This window comes from Ptychodera flava, chromosome 5 (genome assembly GCF_041260155.1).
Source record: "Ptychodera flava strain L36383 chromosome 5, AS_Pfla_20210202, whole genome shotgun sequence".
In the NCBI taxonomy this organism is placed as follows: domain Eukaryota; kingdom Metazoa; phylum Hemichordata; class Enteropneusta; family Ptychoderidae; genus Ptychodera; species Ptychodera flava.
In genome coordinates, this window is record NC_091932.1 from 39,972,776 (window position 1) to 39,995,994 (window position 23,219).

The following is a 23,219-nucleotide window of genomic DNA, read 5'->3' on the forward strand; positions in this document are numbered from 1 at the left end:
GCGATTTTTTCCCGGAGGCTCCATTCAAATTATATGGCGTGATAATTAAAATTCCTTGAAAAGCACCTTAATCTAACACCTTTAAGAGCGCATTAAAAGAAAACAAAGGCATATAAAGAAAATCCCAGACACGGTTTTGAAGGATATTGTCAAGGCTTGTTAATGAAGAAATTCCAACCGGAAATCTTGCAGCGTGTTCGCATAAGGCGGAAAAAACCGGTTTTTGGAAGGTTCAGCAAAACGCTTGTCACGTGACTCTTATGCAAATAATGACCGTGTACTGTGCTCGGTCGGATAGCTCTATATCAGGGTTTTCAGAAAATGTATACTTTATTGGGGTTTAGGACGTGTTCAATTGAGAAAAAAATAAAAATCTGAAAGTGTCTAAAAGGTATGTAGCTACCTTAAAGTCTTTAAGAAATGTCTCAGGGAAGTCTGGTTACTCTCCACAGGTATGATATTTCTGTGTCACAGTGTACATTCTCTGTTGTGGTCTACACAAATATTATCACTCTGTATTACAGTACATTCCCTTATATAGGTTTTATGAAATATTTATTTCCTTTCTATTCTCATTCATAACTTTGGACAAATACACAGGCAGCTACAACACAGTTATGTTTTTGAACATTTATTTGAAATACTCATATGAATAGCTACATTTCTGACTTCAAGTTGACAAAAAAAGATACATAGTACTGAGAGCAAAAATGCAGCATTGCAGAGTTGAGTTTTGCCTGCTATCTCAAGTACTGTTACAAGGAGTTAGGTAAGTTGCAATAGCAACAAGCCCAGCTGAATTATTAAAATATCCATAGCAGGGAGCAGATAGCTTGCTTGCAGCAGATTAAATCTGTGTTTGAAATGAGGCAGTACATTTCAGTCACTCTCTGTTTTGTCCCACCTATGATCCAATTTCCATTCAAACGTTCACTCGAAATTGAGCTCAAATAAACTCTATGAAAGTATTTTGTTTGGAAAATTGAACATTATAATTACATAAAAGTGTTAAAATGAAAGATCTTTACTATGAAAATACTGTCCAAATATTGAGAATTCAGAGTGTAATGAATGGAGCCGCCTTTCGAATTACAAGAAATTACTCTACACAAAGCATATCAAATACAAGCTAGAGCTGAGTGAACGGTCAAATTTGAATATTAGGAAACTTGATGATATGCCTAATTTTTGGACACCATGATTGGCATAGCCTTTTCACCCCCCCCCCCCCCCCCACAATTCCTAGTAAACAGGTCCACACTCACCATTGATAACAATAGCTTTGGACCAAACCATGGTGGTGAAAGGGTTATTAGGCCAGATATTGAGCATCAGAACAATGAGACCATCAGCATGTCTAGCGCTAATCAACCACATTAAGGTTTAAATTTTACCATAGTGCCAAAACACAATAGAAATTATGGCTACTATTACTCAGGGACTGACCTGTAATACAAATTAACTTGTGGAATCACTGACAAATGATTAACATATCATAATCAGGAGGTGGGGCCTAGAACACATAGTTGATTTCAAGTTAATGGTCTACAGTCACTTGTTTCAAACACAAATTATTAACCTTCACACATTCTCACTCTACATTGGTTCAGCATGGGTCATTTTCTTTGAGGAAAGTTTATGGCCGTACTACAACTTTCAGTACCTCTTTATACTCTTCCAAAGCTTATACATTCATTCAGAATTGTGTATTCAGACCAGCCGGACTATGCAGAGATTATTTGCTAATGTTACTGGACATAGATAAATGGCTTAAAGGTGACATTAACACCTGCACTAGGTATATTTTGATACAATTACTTTGGTCATGGTCCATGATGGAGGGACTCTGTACTTTGGTCTTCCAGGAAAAACTTTGGTAGAATTACTTTAAAATCTTGGAAATATTTGCCAGATTACCGCCCTTAAAAAAATGCTCCCCTTACATTGTCTGATATTATTTTTGATGATAAGAAACAAAATCTGTAAACTACAGCAGGAGATCAGTAGTTCTCTCCATTGGCTAGCATAGTACCTGGTGGTACAATGAGAAGGTAAAAACATCATGGCTTTATAAACATTGCATATAGCATTGCAGCATGGCATCCTTTCCTTTGTATGTGTGAATCTCTCATTAATAAAACAATTACAAAATCTTGTCTTTCGTCAGAGAATGTTCTGAAGTTGAATACAATGATAACATAAAATCTTTAGAAAAAGAAACAAATTGGATGTTTTTCAGCCCCAAATATACTATAATCATTATTATTACACTGACATGAAACACCTTCTGGAAAAGTTCACAAAATCTAACAAAATGCTTATCTTATTAATCAAAAATCCAGGGCAAAAACCAAAATATGGTTTGAAAATCATCAGTAACATTCTTACTTCAACATGACTGACCAAAACTTGGAAATATCCTACTTGACATGCAAGATTAAAATTACCAGGTTCATTCAAGACCTGCTTGAATAACCATGGAAACAGCTGATTGGGTGAGTATACCAGCGTAACATTAGTGAGATATAATTACCATGGATACATAGGTCAGATGTGATGTAATCAATAACAGATAATGGCAAACTTTTACAAATGAGACACAGCTGTTGACTGGAATTTGAATAAAGAGATAACGATGCAATCTGCAATTGGGGTGGATGGCAACAATGAAAAAAAAACGGACCCCTGCCATGAAATAAACTACATAACATTAAAACTCACTGTGGCACGTTCCCTTTAAATCTTACTACTTTACAAAGATTGATAACACCACAAGTTATGCTGCCATTTTTAAATATTAATGTTGATGCTTTTGAGATTCTTTTCTCCCGAATAACAAAAACATCTGAATTTTGTAGTAACTTTTAAAGGTATACTGTCACCTGTTCCAATTTTGCCACAGTTACCATGGAAAGAGAAAATTTAACCAATCACAGATTTTAAGCGGGTGGCCGCTTTTGAAAAACAGCACCCTCACATGGGCATTTTGAATACCAAGGAATGCCCCTTTGACCATATATGGGCATATTTAGATTACAGGTGACTGTATACCTTTAAGCCATAACTGACACATTTCTACAAAGGAAATGCTAGATAGAAATGCAATGTCCACTGAATACAAGTACATCACCAGAAATAAATGACTGATACCAACAGTAATATTAAGTATAAACGTGGTTTTCTTAAACAAACATGATGAGAAAATGTGATCAATGTTTAAAAATAGTCAACTTTCAACTTTTTCTAAAGTTCATTTTGTGTTGAAGAAAAAAGCAGCAGAGGTATCCTGGTTTCTAAGTATAATGATAAAAGAATCTTCCATGAATTCCACCTGTATTTTTTACTTCAGTTCCCTACAAAATAGATTAAGTTTATACTCAAGGATTATTGAAATGTCAACATACATTGAAGAAGCAACCTGTCTTACAGCTATTCACATATTATATGAGTAATATACACTTTCTGATATGTCTAGAGTCTAGAGTTAAAAAGTAAAACAAATTCTTCACTTAATTTTGCATGGCTATGCTAACATGATTTAGTATTCACTGAGAGATCTTTCTTCTAATGTTAAGCTGAATACTTAGATTAAAAACGGTGTCAAGTCAAAGGCATCACGTTAAAAGCAAAATAAAATCTGTTAAAAATGAACTCTATGTGTCACAAACCTATCCGAACTGAACTACCTGTAGCACAACCTCTTTCAACTGGACTGTAGCACACACCGGTTTAGACTGTACTCTGCATCACAAACGTGTTAAAAGTGGACTCTCTGTATCACAAGCCTGTTTTTACTGAACTCCGTTGCATAAACCTCTTTAAACTGGACTTTGTAACACAATCTGCTTAAACCAGAGTTTCTGTATCACAAACTTGTTTCAGCTGTACTTTCTGTATCACAAACCTCTCTGCACTGTACTCTCTATAACACAAACCTGTGTACAAAATCGCCTCATATTGCCAGTCTTCTACCATCAAGATACGATACCTTACAAAATGACCTCTATAAACCAAACACAGCAATACATGACTTTTCCGAGTCAAGTTGGAATTTGGTTTTTACATGCTTCATTTCATAACACCATGTAACGGCACCTAATGTGAAGAAGACATACTATGTAATAGTGACCATCGGTGATGGTCTATAGTCATCAGTTTAAAAATAATTTTACTGTTTACTAACAAATTTTTGATTATCTAAAAGACACTACTCATTTCCTGTGTCAATTCTAAAATTTGTAAATCCATTCTAAGATGTTCCATAAATATGCTGATTAGAAAATATGTGTTACTGAAAGTTGTAGATGAATTCCAAAACCACTATCCTTTGATATTCCTCAGAATAGCAGTTTTGGAATGCATCTACTACTGCATCAATGCCAAGTCTCTGTTGAAAAGAACACTTCCAACACATTCCATAATTTATTTTGACAAAACTGAGGTCAACTCTAGGAATCTTCATCTGACAAATCTAAAGATTCATTACATATGCTCCCGATACTTCTGAGAAATCAAGAACCAATTCAAGGATGTCCTCTCACAATAAGACAATAATCCTGGTGAAGGCTTTACTTGTAGACAAGCTTCCCTATCAATGTGTCCAAAATATAATATCATATTTCAAAGGAAGAAGCTTTCTAGCCAATATTCATTCATATTTTAGATCTACATACAGCTAAGAATATCTGTCACTAGCAATCCTGAGAAGTCTTTGTAATGTGTCCAAACCATCAAACAAAATCTTTTCAATTGTTTTCGGAATCAACACCGAATCTTTGATCTGCTTCAAGGTTTTTTGTTGAAATTAAATATCGCTAATTTAATTCAGTGCAAGTAGAGTTCATCACCCAGGCCATGCTGGTTACACTACTACTGTGTTCAGTTCAGATGTGGACATGTATTGAACACTGTAGCAACTGTACATCTGAATATTCAGCAGCTATATTTCTTTATGAGCCTGTTCAATCATAGTGTACACTGGTGTCATTCAATTGTAATTCATGCTTTTCTGAGCTTTGCCAAGTGCTAGCAAAATCTGTATGTCTATTCTTCTACAACATATAAATAATTAAAGAGTTTGGACCACCGGAAGAAAATGAGAACATATTTGTACATTTCAGTACATACCTGTATGACATAAATGAAAAGATTATTATGATTATCAGCCAACATAAACACTGGGAAAACACATACAGTCAAAAAAATATTTGCTAATCAATAAGTCTTGTAAAGCCTGTATGTCAGCAATCTTGGAATTCTGATTTTAGAGAAAAAAACAAAATTAGAGGCATGATAATTGATCACTGAATCTGCTATTGTAAAATTAAAAGGTTGTTTTGAAAGTTTTTCTGAAGTAAAATTGTGACTGTTATTTCAAAAAAGACATCATATTGTATCAACACACAAATCCCTTTACATCAGCAAGCAAGGCAAAACACAATTTGTCATCTTATATCAATAATGGACATAATAGAGGCCATGACATTTCTGGAATTGCTGTCTACCATTGCACCAAAGCATGATGAAATCTAACCAAATCACAGCCAGACCAAAAAAAAATTGTTCACAAGAGAGATTTTTCAAAATTGTTCACAAGAGAGATTTTTCATGGATTCCAACACTTTGTAGACACACTTTGCATAAATGTTTTGATAAACTTTATATAGTCTTGCAAAATACATTCTTAATTCCAGATATTTTTGCTACAGTCATTCAGATTACCATCTCCAATACATAGTATATTTTTACTGAACTGTCAACACATAGATGACAGAGTTATACAGAGATGATGATGACGATTTTTTCCTTCATTGGTAAAATTTTGTTTGCTTACAGCGAGTTTTGACAAGGCTATATATGACTGTGAATATATGGAGTTCCCATATTGGGTTGTTCCTGGTATTTTGCAAGCTAATTTATAAATCATTTACTGGTGCCCAAGAGCTTTAGTTCAGTCACTTTTTCACGCTTTAAACCATACATAAAAAAAGATGATATCTCTTTACAATGAGCAACTTGTTGATAGATTCACCGTGGTGCCAATGGCTCACATGTTGTAATGAAACTCCTATACATGAATAAGATAATTCAAATTACTGCTTTGATATTACACTGAATTTTCCTACATTGATAAAGAAGGTAGCTTTTCATTTATAATTCATGATGCATATGAAACTTTATCAATATAAATTTGACCTATTCACCCAATTTCCCTGTACACAGGTCCACATTCTCAATTGATATCAATGGCTTTGGGCCAAACCAAGGATGTAGGACAGGAACCTAGGCTACAGCCCCTCTTCCCTTATCCACCCCTACCCTAACCAATGGGAAAGACACATACAACACTCAAATGTACTGTTGAACATTAGACATGGCTCTAGTTAATTAAACTCTGAAAGAACTATGTTAAAAGCAACATAAATTGACAACATATATCTATCATTGCCCGAGTTTAAAAGTTTGAATTTTGTGAAAGAACAAAGAAAAATGACAGCATTTGACAACTGAACACTCAGTAATAGAAGTTAAAGCTTGCTAAGCTCAGTATCAAGAAGATAATAGTGTAGCAATGTAATTGACTTTGGCTAATTCCAATGTTTCGGTTGTTGCATTGTTATCAGCAAGTTGTACTACGTGCATGAAATTCAAACAACATACTGACTTGAATTGAAAATCTTAGCATCTCTGCATTTTATGTGTACACACACTGTACGAGGTTCAATTAAACAAAGCTGTACCAAACCACCAGGGGAAAAATTGCAAACAAAATTTGCCTATGAAATAAAATGAACCCTTTGAGCGCTGTTATTTTTACCTCCAAAATTTTACTGCAACATTTTACCAATTTTTATAAATTTTTCTGTCACTATTTTGATGATTTTGGACCATTGAGACATAACTTATCATTGCCTGCAGGTTTTGATCAAAATTTTTGGAAAAAAAATTGAAAAAAGTTATCTTGATCTGCAAAAAATTGTCTGCACTATACTGTGTAAAGGTGAAAAAAATTGACTTTCACTCTTAAAGGGTTAATGAAATTCTGAACTGTCTCACACTGTAGGTTTGACAAAACATGCATACTCAATATGGTAATCTGTGGTACACTGGAAAATATCTACAGGCTTAACTTAAGAGGGTTCTTTTTTAAAAAAACTACTGTCAACTGATTTATGAGACAGCAGTTCCTTCATTTTTACATTATCTGGAAATAGATTGGAAAATAAAGAAAGTGAGATGGAATTGAAAGTTGGAATCATAATTGTTACATCAAACCACTGACTGCATGAATATGTTGCTTGTGTTGAATTATACTTTACATACAGAGTACAAAACTCATCATAACTGATAATCATAATGATAGCTTATTAATTTGTAACTCTTTTTAGACAAACTTTCACCTCAAATTTACTCTTACAAGTCATGATGATAACTCTTCAAAACTTCCTCTACTATTTGCAAGACATCATGTCACAAATTAAGGTATCATTTCACTCTAACTGTCAACAAACATTTCAAAAGCGATGAACAATTTTAAAATTCCTGCCAATGTACACCTGACAATATTATCTGTATGAGGTAGATTGAATTCAGAAATGTGTTAATATCTATGCCAATTGTATGACGCCAAAGAAGAAACATACTTTGTTTTTATATACCGGTATGTTGTCGTCTATTCTATTACTACCATATATTTCCATGTTCTCATTGAAAAATGCACAACTAGACAGTGGTCAAATGCACAGACACACATGTATGAGGAAAACAATTATTAATGTGTGACCAAAAGTCATCAACGACAGCTTTTCAAACTAATCATGAAGGCACAGTGTGTGGATTTGAGGATGAAACAAGTTTAGTATGATGAGGTGAAAATATTCTGAGTTATCAGTGTCAAAGTCTCAAAAATACAATGCAGGTAGTCACCGGTGCAATGGTGATTAATGTTGCATGATATAAACAAGGAACATCAAATGAACTCTAGGTCTCTCAAATACTTTTTCTTTGAAGCCAACCTGAAAAGCACTAAAACATTAACTAGCTGTATGTCATTTCCTCCTCACAATCATACATTCAACTACCACAATCAAGGTACATGTAGCTTAGAATATATAGTATGAGTGTGGCTGATTTTGACTCTTTTTTGTGTGTTACCATATATTAGTGTTCTACACCTCTGCTATCTTGAGATGCAATGACTATATGTACAATTTATGGTGCCACTGTAAGATTTGTGCAACTGAAGCCATATATCACACCACTGCTACTAAGTATTGTTACACAGTACTGCTGTAACAATGTATCATATTACTGTTGCAAACTGGTGTACAACTATGACAGCATATTGTACCATCCTTGTATGAAGTTGTAAAACTGTAATAATCTACTGTACAGCTGTAAAAGTGTATCTACCCCTCACCTCAATGTGAATATGTTACAGTGTATCAATTGACTAATACACTATGTTGAACTGTGCAAATGTTTAAATGTGTGTATAACTGTTACATTGTATCAGTCAAAGAGTATGTGAGGACAACTGGTACAATGGATTACATCACTTAAAGGGGGGGTGGTCGTTGGAACTGCGCGTGTGCGACTTTCTTGTTTACAAACAATGTATTTCATGCATGATATCTATATGCATCACTTAAACATAGCTGCAACATACCAGTATAAAGTTTACAATATTCATTGTTAACAAGCATGTTTCAACTTTCATCAATCGCCAACGTACCCTAGATACAGTATTTACATCGGTCGTAGGGGTCCTGGAAACCTTTGAGCAGAGTTCCGACAACTAGCCCCCTTTAACAGAAAATGTTTTGGGCTACTGTTATTATTTGATCCATTTCACAGCGGATGTACTGGAATGTACATTATATGCCATACATGTACAGTACACAAAAGTCTGTGTAATTAATTATACATAGGTGACAGACAACTTTGCAACTCCCATTGTACGCAAATTACATAAATTAACATTATTGTATAGGAATTACACTTTCACAGATACTATTGGCTGCATATGTTTACAGAACAGCTACAAATAAGCAAAACTATAGCAATGACAAATTTCAGTATTCAAACTACATGTAATCTTCAGAAATGATGTTTTACGACAGAACATTCCCTAATATATAGTACACACTTGTTGATTCATTTGGAATGCAGGTCAACTTAGTCACTACATTGCACTACTTAGGTTCTCAGAACCAACGTAACAAGAACTTAGCAATAGATTTCTGATTAATGAAGAAATAAAGCTGATGTTTGTGTTTAACAAGACACCTGATGAAGTATTATTGGATGAAAAAAGGGGAAAATACTGGAATAAAAAAAACTAATCTGCCATTCAAAGAAATAAAACTGTAAACTCATGTGCTCTTCAAAACTATGGTACTGTATTACTGTATGGGCATTATAAATAGAAGCCATCGTGATTGACAAAGTGAATATAAAAGTGAGCAAATCTTGGAATGTGGGATACATGTACAATAAATCAACTAACTTTTGGGTTGAGAAATGACTTCAACATGTATGCATAAATTTAGCTGTGATAAATAATAACGGGCAATACTAAACTGAATGAACAAAAAAATTAAGAATTATGCAAAGCAATTGTAAACAATGTCAAGAAGATGATGTACTCGTGCCTTCTTCAAGATTTTTTCGCAGAGTTTCAGCTCGTTCTTTCATGACATTAAGCTGAGCGCGTAAGATGGCATTTTCTTGTTCTAACTGTGCTATTTTGTCAGACATTTCCTCTTCACGAGCTCTCCGTGCATCACGTGACCTCTTAGCAGCAAGATTGTTTCGTCGCCTTCTTTCAAAGTATTTGTTGTCTTTCTGGTGGTCTGGAACAGGTTGTTTGTCAGCCCGTTTACGATTAGCACTGACCACTGCTTTAGAGGCAGCAATAAGTCCTGAAATAGACAGTGATTTTAATAATGACAGCTGGCCATTCACCGTAAAGACAAAATATGCAATCTACAACGACATTTATATAACTAGGAACAGGGTATATGGGTATGCATTGCTAACAGGCGTACTACTGATGCAATCTTTCCATAAAAGTCAATTTTAATTTCATAAACGAAATTTAATTATGCAATCCATCAACAAATATGTGATTTAATAAATTATCATTACATCTTGAATGTAAGAATACTCATGCACCTTGACTTATAACCAAGAGTTTTCAAATTTCATTCTTTATTTGTTAGCAAATTGATCTAAACCTAATTGTGCAAAATTTTCAGACCATCACCTTGGTCAATTGTTGCAAAGGTTCATATTGCAAAGCAGTTTAAATTTAAACAATGGATGCATTGCCACATGTAACTCAACAACGATTGATTAGAAAGATGCATGCAATGAACAGAATGGATTAGCCAGAAATAAACATCACATACATATCTTATAAAGAGGAAAAATACAGAACAGTGCAACATTTAAATTAAGTCTGAGTTTTTACTGAGTTTTGTATTGTCTTGGAAAATATGCTACTTTACATGTCTTAAAGATGTTTATAAAGGTAAGTAATACTGTTATACTTGTCAATCAAAATTCATAATGATGTATAGATTTGTTTTTACGGTTTTTTTATGTGACTAACTTTAGTGTAAATCTGATACACTCACTAACAAACTAATGCACTCATTAACAAAGTAAGGTTCTATCCTTTTTTCCATGAAGAGAAATAAGTTTCTTGTTAATCTTAATGATCACTAGATCCTTGGATTACCCTGTTACTGGACAATCAGAATCCACTCCCATATTAAACCCTTATATGAAACGTCTGAAACAGCCTATCATGACAGACACAGATTATTAATTTAAATGAGAAAGTCTTACGGCTAATTTAACATGATCAGGATAATTTTGTTCTTTGACAGATATCATCCAAAAAGTCAGACTTACATGGCGTCTAAGTATCACTACAGCCAGCAGACGGTAGCAGCTATATGATAAGCAGTAAGCACCATGCTAAGCAATGGGATGGTTGATTTTCTCTGCAAGCAAATTAATGCGACCAGAAGTTTCATATCATGCAAAGCAGTACAGAACTATCTAGCAATGCAAAGGATGAAATCTTGCAGAGCGCAGCCTTTACAATGAGCAAAGCTTGATGAAGCTAGCAGCAGAATCTTGCAAAGCATGATTCATAGAGTGCTGATCTGAAAATGAAAAGAAAATCAGGTTAAAATGATAAACTTTCATCTTATAATTTTACATTCCCAGGGTTGATCAGACTTGCATTCAGGCAAATAACGATATATTTATTTTGTCATTTTTAGTCAAAATCACATTTTCTCTTACAGACAGGCCATTAGCTTCCATACTTTATTCATAGATTCCAAGAGGTGGTGTTTCGTTATTCAACTTAGGGCACAATTTGCTTATTTAAACTTCTGAGAATTTTCCAGTTTTTTTTAAATCTCTTCTGAAACTCTTTGTTCAACGGCTGTTTGGCATGAAGCTTTCTAAGAGAGATCATATTCAAGCTTGTTCAAATAGTGATGGATAGCATATTAAATAAAATTCCATGCAAAATTTGCATACGAAATATTTTTCTTCAACATCATTTTTTCTGCAGTACTTTCAGTCATTTCTGATGGACAATTTCAAAGAAATCACAAGTTGATGGACACTAGACATCGACAGAAAATCAACCTATCATTCTAAGCTAAGCATTACACTAGACACCATACCCAAAAATGGGATGGTAAGCAACTTTTTAGGTAATATTCTTTGTAACTTATGGACTCTTTGAGTCAATTTAGAATTTCTAGAAATTTCTTTGCATCTGATACTGGTGTGTGACAGTACCATGTCAAAATCTTCTGCCAGCAGAGAGAACTTTAACCCTTGTCCTACCAAGTTCATCTGACTGACTGATGGCAGATGACAGGTTTGGAAGGAAAAGGTTAAATGAGTGAATGATTTCAACTCTATCAATTTGTCTTAAAGAATAAAATATATATTTCCTTCCTGAGGAACAACATATGTAGACAAAAACATGATCTTGTTAAATTACACCACAAACTTTTCATACTCACTGTCAGTCCCATTGAGTTGACTTGAATTTCTTCCTGTATTATCGACAGCAACCTTGGGTGCAAGAGCAGCCGTAGACGCAATCAGATTCAGAGGATTACTTCCATCCACTGCCTGCACTGGCTGTACAGTGGCTGTGATGGAAGGAACCGCGGCTACAAAAATCGGCGTCCCAGTCTGAATTAATGTATTGATTGGCATGATTCCATTGGCTACTGGCAAAGTATGAGGTATAGAGGGCGTGGCATTGGTTTCTGCTGGTTGCTCACGGTGACCAGTTGAGAGGTCACAAGCAGAGTCTGACTGATCATCTGTGTCATTATTTTGAGATCCATCTGTTGATTTCACATCTGAAGTTGTTCCACCATATGATTGTGATGATGTACTTGTCGCAACACTGGTTGGCATAACTCCATAAGCCTCTTCTTCTTCCGATACGGGTTCTTCTTTAACGACTGGTGTACCCTGACTTGTTGATTTATCCTCTTTTTCCACATTCTCTGCAGGACCACTGTCTTTGGTCTCTGTTTCATTTTTATTGTCACACTCATCCTCAGAGGTACTCATATCTTCATCAAATTCATCAGGATATGGAGGTTCCACTTTGACTGTCTTTTGTGGTGGTAATCGTCCCTTTCGTCTTGATGCTCTTGATGGCTTCTCGGCCTTTTCATTTCCTTTTTTCTCTCCTGATCATGAAATAAGAAGTAAACTAGTAATAGGGCCACAATATATATCAAATGAAATATTTTTTCAAAAATTCACACTAAACTGCCATGTCATAAGTGCCATATGTACAAAACATACAGTTGACAATGAAACTGCCACATACACTTTCTCTGCCGTCACTGTTTTTATCCACACATTATGTTGGGCTGATCATGTATTTGGAACAATCTCCATGATGGCTGATCATTCAACCAAGAATTGAATGCGTGGTAATTAGATGAGTGAATTACTTACTGTACACATAATTTTGTGGTAATTTCATCAAGATATACGATCACAAAGTGTTTTCTATTTGTGTGTAAACACTCTAGAATGATTTGCTGTTGGAAATTAAGGCAGCTACAACAGTTAACAGTTTTAAATGCAATTTGTAAACTTACCTTTTTTGTAAGTTTAATTTGTAATTTTTTATACAACTTCATTTTGTTAATTTTACTGTTTTTATATACTGAATTTTCTCTTTTAAGCTTTATGTGGGGTTGTACTTTTATTATACTTTTTATTTTATTATGTACAATGTGCTGAGATGTGTGTGGTGTATTTCAAACAAACTCTTATAATAATAAATAATAATGGTAATAATAATAATGATTTGTAATTATTTCATGTACTTTTAATCTATTTTATAGGCATGTTGCTATGTAACTAAGAGGCCATCAAAAGCAATATTATTCAAATTTTATTAGAACAAGGCACTTTCCATAATGAACTATGTGAACAATGAATGTATTATTTTTGTTTGTACGTGTATTTTGACATTTTAAAATATATGAAGGCACAAATATACATGCAGCATTCTTAATGGCATTAGGCTGATACAGTTACACCCACTGATGTTCTTCTTTCAGACATAATACTGTAATTTTGTATTTACATGTACCTACATGTGTATTGTCGTGAGTCAACAAACCAATACTGATATCATGGTCAGTCGACCATGTGCTCTTTGGATAACGGGACAATAACATTTCTGACAAATTGCATAGCAGGGATTTTACCACTTTTATTTACTTCGTGAGCTTCAAAATGAAACCAAAAGTATAGTAAAAGTTTGAGAGTCCTCTCTGTCTGTGAGGTGCATTCTACATCAAAAGCAGTTTACAGTTTACCAGTTTATCCTCCATCATAGTTAGACTTATCATAGGACAGAGCAGAGTTTTGTGAAGATATTTTCTTACGGCGTGAACTGAAACAGTTACACACTGGCGTTATAACACGGCACAACTATAATGATTTGAATTGTTCTTACATACATTTGTATATCCATTCTGGGATAACCTGTGATTTGAATTTATAACCATTCTTGCAGTCCATGTGAGACATCCTTAGTAAACATCCGGCATAGAATGTTCACAGATAGAGGCACATTAAATTTCATGCTACAAAACTTACACTGTGACAGCCCCAGTCTCATTTTTTTGCAATTTTTATTACAAATCTAACAACTTTATAAAATTGTCCTGCTCTTCCAACAGACATTTACAATTTTATAAGACATAGTGACTGTTGGCATCAAAGATGCATGAACATTTTACTGAAAGATAAACACAATTTTCAACGTCATGTAGAAATATTTGTAGCACTGAACTTGAGTATTTAATACAAACGATAATTATCCATGTTCTGCATGATATTTGTTGAGAAAATTAAAGATTTATAATGTTATGCATGATGTAGTCACTGAGAACTCACTTGTTGTGAAGAAGAATCAGAATATCAAAGCACAAAATCTTGGTACATTAAATACTGTTTTGCCACCTAAGTGAGTCATAAAAGTCTCATGCAGTCAACCATATTTTAATAATGGCGAATTTCTTGAAGTAAAACATATAAGATTACAGAAGCAAAAGTAAAGTTTTAGGTTGGTACAGGAGTTTAATGCTAGAAATGCCTAAAAAGATGAAAAGATGAATGAGTTTCGCTAGTTTCAAGAATAAATAAAACTTATTGTAATGAAAACTTACATTGTATTAAAAGTATTTATCAGATCACCATTTCAAACTCTTGTTTTAGTGAAAATTGTCTTTTTTACCCACAGTGCATGCATTTCAATATCATGTAGTCCCCTCCCCACCCCACCCCCCGGAACAAGACAAAAGCTATTTAAGGTAGTGAGAATTGTCTGTACTTGTGGTATTAGCACCATCGCAACTGTTGTGATAATAATTGTTAAATATAAGAGAACTGTTGCATCATACACAACAACAGTCACATGTACAGTACTTGGCTGCTTTGTTAATATGGTACTCTACCTGTATGAAAGGTCATATGTCCTTATGCAATACAGTGTTTTCAATCGGGTTTGTACTCACATCCTATGTCAAGTCACTTGGCCAAATGCCCACTTTCATAAGAGTGGTTCAATTACCGAGCTAAGTTGTTACATTTTTCTGACTGTTACCACGCCACACGTTGTAAAATTCAGAAGCACTCACGCTTGTACACTCTCTATCACACATTGCACACATACAAACTTTACACGTGTCATATTAAAGTGCTGTATTTCTCTGTGTGCACTGTATTAACTTTCAAAAATTTCCACACTTTTTGGCAGCGCTTTCGCAAGGTTTCTTACAAGGATGAATGTCACCCCCTGCTTGAAAATTCACTGGGATTGAGTTCTGATTGAGGGGACTATAATAAATTATGCAAATGTAGTTATGCAAATTAAGATTTTATCAGGGTATTACCAAACTAGTGTTATGGCATTAGTCAGGTATCAAATAAAAGACATTCCTGTATATTTTTTCCTATCCAGTACATGCTGAATAAATTAGAAGCCTACACAAATCATTCACACTTCATTCATTTCCGTTCAAACACAATTTTGTAATCTGGAGGCAAACTCTAGTTGAGTCTTTCAGCTGTATCACATCCTTCTGCAGATAGGTAGCTTGTATAACTTTACTATGGTCACATATACTGGATTACATCAACTGTATGATGTTACATCATAGACAGTAATTATGAAGTGGAATACGACTATAAATACTCTGTATAATTCATTTCAAACTCATTGTAGAAGGGCAACATGACATATTGTGCGCTCATGATTATTTGAACAGGGATTTTGATTAGATAGGGCCAGGGGATTTGTTGGCCAGGGGACTTGCGCATTCGCCTGTCCTGGAGAAACACTCCTTAGGTCAGTGAATGAATTTCCTTCATTTTTTCTTTTAGCCCTTCACTTATAATGTAATATCACGTGAGGGTAGCGTAACCATGGTAATATATACAATTTTCCAAAAGCAAAAAACGAACACTTCAGGGAAAATAGCACGTTGACCTGGTTCTTACAACACCCTGGTGGAACTGGTTACAACATGATAAGCTGTTTATATTCCTTAATCATGCCAATTAAAACGTTTAAAAATTGAAGTCAAGAATTAATTGGATTTACTACTGATGTCTTGCTGGCAACAGTCAAGGTCACATAGGTCAATGAACTGCACCTCTAATAAATTTTTTTACCTCAACTATCTTCAGTTTTTGCTGATATTCTTTCTATCAGTCTTATTAGTAGGGATTTTAGGTCACATGACATTCGTGTTGAACGTACGCGTTCGATGCAGGTCTAGTCCGAACTTTCGTGTTAATTCTTAAATAGACCAAATAATCAGAGAAAATGAAACTGTAGTGTTGAAGATGATTATTTTAACTTCATTTTGGGAAATTTTCACTGTTGTACTACGATAAATGGCAAAGCAGCACGACTACAAACTCACGCGTACCGGCGATTTTGGCGTCCATTATGAGCGGTGTGCCATGATCTCAAATGTCCCGCGAAAGAGATCGAATATATACCTCTTTGATAGGCTCTCCGCATGACTTATTCCGATCACATCACTATTTTTTTGGGGTGGTACGAAAGACGAGATCGTGGGCTTCACTTTGAGGGGGTGAACGTTAAAATCGGCCGAGAAAAACTCAATCAATGATCAAACTTTGTGTTTTGTTTGTGTTTTTTTGAAAGAAAATCTTGATTTCCTTAAACGTTTGGCCCAAAAATTAATTTTATGATAAATATTAATTGTAATTCTGCAATAATTACAAGTCTGAAGATGCGAAAAATGATGCTTAAGGCCCTTTTTAGCGAGTATGGTTTCACCCCAACTTTACATCCGGGCACTCCCAGGAATCACATACAAGTAATCAGCGCTTCGCCGCATGTTCTGTGTTAGGTCTAAGCTGAGTTCCGACGTTCACGATTTTGCAGCTAGATTTGTCTGATTTCTTATTAAACACAAGGATCTAGAGATATATTTCTATACTTTACCCTTTCAAACGTTATCTTGTTCGAAGTAGTTTGATTTCCGGGTGATATTTTTCGATAGGCACTGAGAAGTTGTCAAGCCAGCACTGCAGTGCAGGGCTTGACAATTCCTATCGCCCGACGCCCGGGACAAGTGAAATTTACGTTCGGGCAAGTCAAAAATAAAATCTGGTCGCCCGCCGGACAAGTTGTTTATACAACTTCTGGCGCAATCAACGCGAACCTAAGTTGCAGTTTGTGCACATATCGCCCGATTTGCGTTGTGGTTCACACGAAATAAATGTCAATCACTGACTTTTTAGATACAATTGTGACGTTCTTCCGCGATTCACTTGCCGACTCACACAATGTTGCAATGTTTCGATGATCGACATGAAATTGTTTCATCGTCCAATTAAAAAACTTGCTTAAAAATTTGGCGTAAACAGCATTTCTCTGTTGTATGCCGACTGCTCCTCCCCAACAAATTAGGCGAAAAATTGCAAAACCCAATCACATTGCTTATCGGCGATCGACCGTGCAGTACTTCACAATCATTTATGCGGCCTCGCGAGGTAGACGAACATTGTTGGCAGATAGTTTGTGGAGTGATCGCTGTAAATATGAGTATTTTACGGTAATATTTCAACTAACACAAACAAGGCATTGTGCATTTTCGCGAGCCAGAGCGTAATTTCCGCTCCGCAGACCTACGCAAAAATCAAGCCAAGCTGTTGCCGTAAAGAGGCACGTACTTTACGACGATGGGCATTGTGTCACTCTCAGAAACGATGTAGTGATGATTTACGACGGCGCCAGCACGAGGGCCAGCGTGAGTGGGATCGTCTGAGAATCGATGACTCGATGTGATGATTAGAACGATGTTTCTGACAAAAGATCTAAACATAAGCGTTATGATGAGGTAAAACGCCGTAGATGTTATCTCCCGAAATGGAAAGCACAGTGGCCTTGAAATATGACGGTTCCAAAATGTTCTTTACGTCGCGTCGTGTCTCAAATACCCTACCATTGCCAACCATGGAGGTAGGAAGAGACTATAGCCAAACCAAGCGAAATGCTTTTCTTGACGGATGCGACATGTTTCGCGTTGAATCGATAAGGTCTCACGAGTTTAGTCAACCGCATTTGGACTGTTTGGCGCATCACAGATGAGATCGTGACGGGGACAATGATTGTGGAAATTTTGTGGGTCCCGCTGAGCCCGATACGGTTTCACTTGCCAACACCCGATCGCATGCACTCGCAATGCGTGAACCGAATGACTTCGACCAGCGACAGAAACTGACCAATCTTTTTTCGCCGGCATTTATGCATGCCAAACACGGGAAGCCGATGTATGATATTGTGTACCTTCAATTCAATGTTAGCCCTGCGTACAGGTCTGTGTGTTCCCGGCGTTATACGGCCTATTGTGATGGGGCCGTATAACGCCGGGAACACACACACCGTACGCAGGCCTTCCTCAATGTTAACTTTTGAGAAAAATCGGAGTCAACATCGGCGAAAATTACCAAAATAAGAAAGCCCTGAAAGCCGCTACGGAATTCGTCGCAAGTATTTTGGTCTTGATTATTACAAATGGAGGACAAGTAAAATTTTTGAGAGGACAAGTGAAATTGAAAATCTACTTGTCCGACGGACAAGTGAACTGGAAAAAAAATTGTCAAGCCCTGCAGTGTGTACGCAGGTGCACCGCACTTTGCCGATACTATACTGAAATTTTAGTTTCGATCTTTAGTTCCCGAGAAGGGGACTATTTTGGTTCTCTCTGAAGAAAAAGGCCGTAGATTATTAATTTGTTCTTTCCTCATTGATGGTGTTCCGGACTTTGGAAAAGTTGGTTTTTATACTGGTTTGTATTTCGGACCGCTGACTTCGAGGGTCTATGGTATTTCCGAGGCAGCGTAATTTTGCATCCAGTTTAATGCAGTTGTTCATTCTATAAATGCGTGTTGCTGTTTTACGGCATAGAAAAAGGGTTGAGAACGAAGTTTTTTTGACTTTTTGGAAAAGTTCTCTGTAATTGTTAAACTTAAAATCTACATTAATCAGACATATTTCATAATCATTTAGTAAAAGTTGTAATCACACAAAAATAAATTCAAAAAAAATTCTGAAGTTCAAATTAAAAAAAAATATAAAAAAATATTTTGTTAAATTTAAATCAAGTTCTAAAATGTCACAGGTATCGTTTGATTGTTTACAGGTATTGTTGTTTATTTGTTTACCTTGTAAACATAAATCTAAATAATTTTTTTCATATATGCAAAGTAATATATGATGGAATATGATTATCATATTTCTGTTGATGTTCACAATACATAATGCATACAGTGATCAATGTCACAGGTATCATTTGATTGTTTACAGGTATTGTTTATTTGTTTACCTTGTAAACAGCATTCTAAATAATATTTTTCATTTATAAAAATTGAAAACCATTGAACATTTCATCAGCAATATCCACAAAAAATTCATCAATTTTCAATAAGAAATGCTTGAGTTATTGCAAAAAGCACTAGAAATTGCAATTCTAGTTTCCTCAAACAATGTTCAATATGGGGTCACCTGGTTGTAATGATAACTACAGGTGTCTACCATGGCATAATTTCTAAATAGGAAGCTGATTTTTTTAAATTCAACAGGATATATCTCTGCACGTACTGAACCAATTTTCATCAAACAAAATGCCATCAATTCGTCTTGAAGAGAACTTTCTTTTGATATGTAATTTATCATTATTGAAGCTATCTATCAATTTCATGTAAAATCCCTATTATTAGTATGATATTTGCTGTAACTATACTATGACGACATTTATATTTTAACAGAACAGGTGAGAAATTCAACACATTTTAGTTCATTTGAAGGTACAATTTTACGAAGATAACTGAGAATACAATTGCCAAAATGGATATTATTTGGTTGCATGTGTATGAGAGTGGAGAATTAAATGTTACATCTGTGAAGATTCTAACAGATAATGGTATATGAAGGAAGTGACCATATTAGAATCAAGCAGCTGTTTATTAAAGGCTAGAATAAAAAAGTTTCCAGTAAAATACCCCAAAAAGTAGGGTAGGCAGGTTTGGTAATTTTTTTTTTTCATTTTTATTTTGGTGGCTGAGACCCAAAAAATATAGTAAAAGGTAGAGAATTTACTTGAATTTGAAAATGCAAAAAATGTCCAGGATAAGTTGGGTTACCCGAAACACATTTTTTTTTTATTTAGCCTTATTAACTTGTTGATTCTATGGAATGCAGTCCCATTCATTAGTTCATAATACTTATACACAAATCCCTCAGTTACTCCAGCTTAAAAGACTTATTTAAATGTGTAAATCCATGAAAATGCAGAAAGATTCATCTCATTGGCTTTTTTTTTAATGAAGAGTTAATTAAACATGGTGACAAACTGCAAATTGAAAGTTTGCTGGCCAGTAAGAACATATTACAATTCAACATTCATTGAAATTCCTGATATCAAATATAAAAATGTAAATGAAACTAATCAGCATATTAAAGCCACTTTCAGATGCTTAACATAATTTATTATAAATTTCTGACACTATACGGCATAAGGTTCACTGTTGTTCAAGCCTGATTTTCTTTCTATTGGTTTCTTATTATATTTCATATTCCAACTTTTCTGTGAGAGATTTTAAAATATCATACATTTTGACCATCAATACATATGTGGAGCAGTACTTTAATTTGGATATTAATTTTTCTATTCCTAATTTCTTAAAATATATTTTTCATATCAGTCAAAATGCAAAAATATTCATAGTGATTAAAAAATTCACAGAAATGCAACAAATTGTACACAAAAGTTTGAGATTAATTTATTTGACTCTTTTGTCCACTCACTTATTAAGTATGGGCTCTGTCTCTTTGAAATATTTTTGGTATTAGGTCAGAATGACAGATTGGAACCCTGATTCTCACACTTTTGTTAAATAGGTCATATCTGCTCACATAAACCAAATAAATAATATTTTCAACAATTTTCCGTTTATTTTCGAAAGGGTCAGTTTTTGTTATTTGGGTGCACTGAATGCACAATCCAGGAATAAAATACAGCGATGCAATAGTAATGATGTTTTGGCCTTGACCATGGCGAATGAAGGTCAACATGCATTGCTGGTTCATTTTATTTGAGATAGAATTTGAAGAAATGCAGCAATATTTGTTCCCAGTGACAATATCAGTTTTCAACATAAAACATGCCACACAGGAAACTTTAAAGGCAAGAAAAATTACGTTATAAAATTAATGTTTAGGTAGTACACATACATTATCATGTTAACAATTTCATTATGATAATATGCGTTGTATAACATAATGCAGCAAATAACACAGGGCAGTCAGCAGCTAGCAGCTGGTTGATTATGCATTGCGAAGCGTTGACTGGCTTTTGTATTACGTCATTGAAAAGTAGTGCGGTTGTCTGTGTCCGACGTCGACACATGCTTCCATTATCTCCGTCACGTCTGGGAAAATATGTATAACTTACTCAATTATAACAGCTATGCGCTGGGAATTACATAACATGAAACAAACATAACATTATTTGTCAATCATGTCACCGTAAGCATAAATTCATACGAAATGTGGTCGATTTACCTCGCATGGCCGGCCTTGACTGTCCATGATATGCTATGGAGGGCACGGTCACAAGAGTTCATTTTAAGGTCATCGAACAAACAATCGTTTGTGCTTTCTCTGGGAAAAATTAGTGCGCCGGCTTTACAACCAAAAGCGCGTTGAAAAAGTACGAAAGTCGTTGCAAATACCAAATGTCAGCCTAAATTCTCCACTTTCTGTGTTTACATTGCTCAAAATCGTGAAAATTAGGGTAGAATATGTCGTCTCGTTGCGGAATGCTACATGGCGCGCTCTTCAAGCTGTTATGTAACAGCCATAGCAATCCAGTTTACACACTTACCCGTTTTCGAGTCTTGACCTCCATTTTTCTGAGGGTCACCGACGAATTCTATGGTAGAATCCTTCCCAACAACCCACTTGTACATTTTCGAGGTTTGTGAGACTTAAATTTCAGAATTTCTTCTCAAAATTCGCGGATTTCTAGGACTTCCTGTTCGTTAATGTTGACAGGCATGATGACTTCATCGCTAAACATGTTCGTTTTATCTTGCCTCCACTGCAACACAGGCATGAAGGGCCTCCTATCTTCCTCTTGAACCTTATCATTACAGTCCACAACAAATGTGATTGTACCACATAAGGTTAACTGCACTTCAAAATGATAACAAATTATAAAGCTTAGAGTGCTGTGATATCATGAATTATTTTATGGCTTGTTTCAAATAAATCTCTGAACTCATTGCAATCGAATTTTTTTCTTGTAATTGCATTTTATCACCAAGCTAAAGGTACCAAGGGAGATTTGACCTGAAATGAACTATATGATGTAGCCAGTTGTTAGACTTCGTAAACATTCATCGTTGCACAAGATGCGATGACAAAGAGAAGGTTCGTTCATATTGTTTCTCTATTTTATCTTGATTATCTTAATCAGTACCTTATGTCTGTCATCGCCATCTGGGATACAGAGCATCACAAATGAATTCAACCTCAGTTGAACATACGGTCAACGCTCCGAAACGTATTTTTGGAAGTGCAGCTTGGTGGTTGGGGTACAGCTCCTCAACAAAGAATGCTTGTATTATAAATCAATACCATACGGTTGTCCTATTGAAAGAAAGATCGTTTCTCTTAATACAGGGATCAAATCTGTACGACATCTAGTTAGAAAAAATTGAACGGTTCTCTCGAGTTTTGCAATATTCTGGAGTCAATCTCTACATTTCTCTGTCATCAATTTTAATGTACAAATTTAATTTTATGCTGATGAGTTGCAGCAATGCGATTCAATGATTTTTTCATGACAAATTCCCTTTATGATAAGTTATTGCATCATTTAGTACCTGTCCAACATTTAATGTGATCGTTACACCTTGTTGCGCAATAACACTGAGAGCTGGGGTGTTGTATGCAATAAGAAAAAAACTGACTTAAACTAATATTAGGAGAAATACTTAGTGAACACTTTATGCATTTTATATGTTAATTTTCTTTCAATAAAATCTGGTTAACCTGATTTTATTATTTTCAGTGTTGAAGTTCCTTTCTAATT

The 23,219-nt window shown here is 35.1% G+C and overlaps 1 protein-coding gene across 2 annotated transcripts; it reads right to left on the reverse strand.

Moving 5' to 3' along the window:
* Nucleotides 1-615: 615 nt before the first annotated feature.
* LOC139133922 (transcription factor atf-2-like) lies at nt 616-22,197 on the reverse strand. 2 transcript variants are annotated; one of them, XM_070700713.1, is made up of 3 exons: nt 22,008-22,197; nt 12,060-12,746; nt 616-9,923 (listed from the first exon to the last, which is right to left on the reverse strand). In XM_070700713.1, exons 1-3 carry the CDS (start codon nt 22,090-22,092, stop codon nt 9,631-9,633), a joined length of 1,065 nt encoding a protein of 354 aa, XP_070556814.1. In that variant the 5' UTR covers nt 22,093-22,197; the 3' UTR covers nt 616-9,630. The 2 variants fall into 2 exon arrangements, with proteins under 2 accessions (XP_070556814.1, XP_070556815.1); XM_070700714.1 differs by lacking the exon at nt 616-9,923 and adding an exon at nt 10,974-11,177.
* Between the last annotated feature and the right edge of the window lie 1,022 nt (nt 22,198-23,219).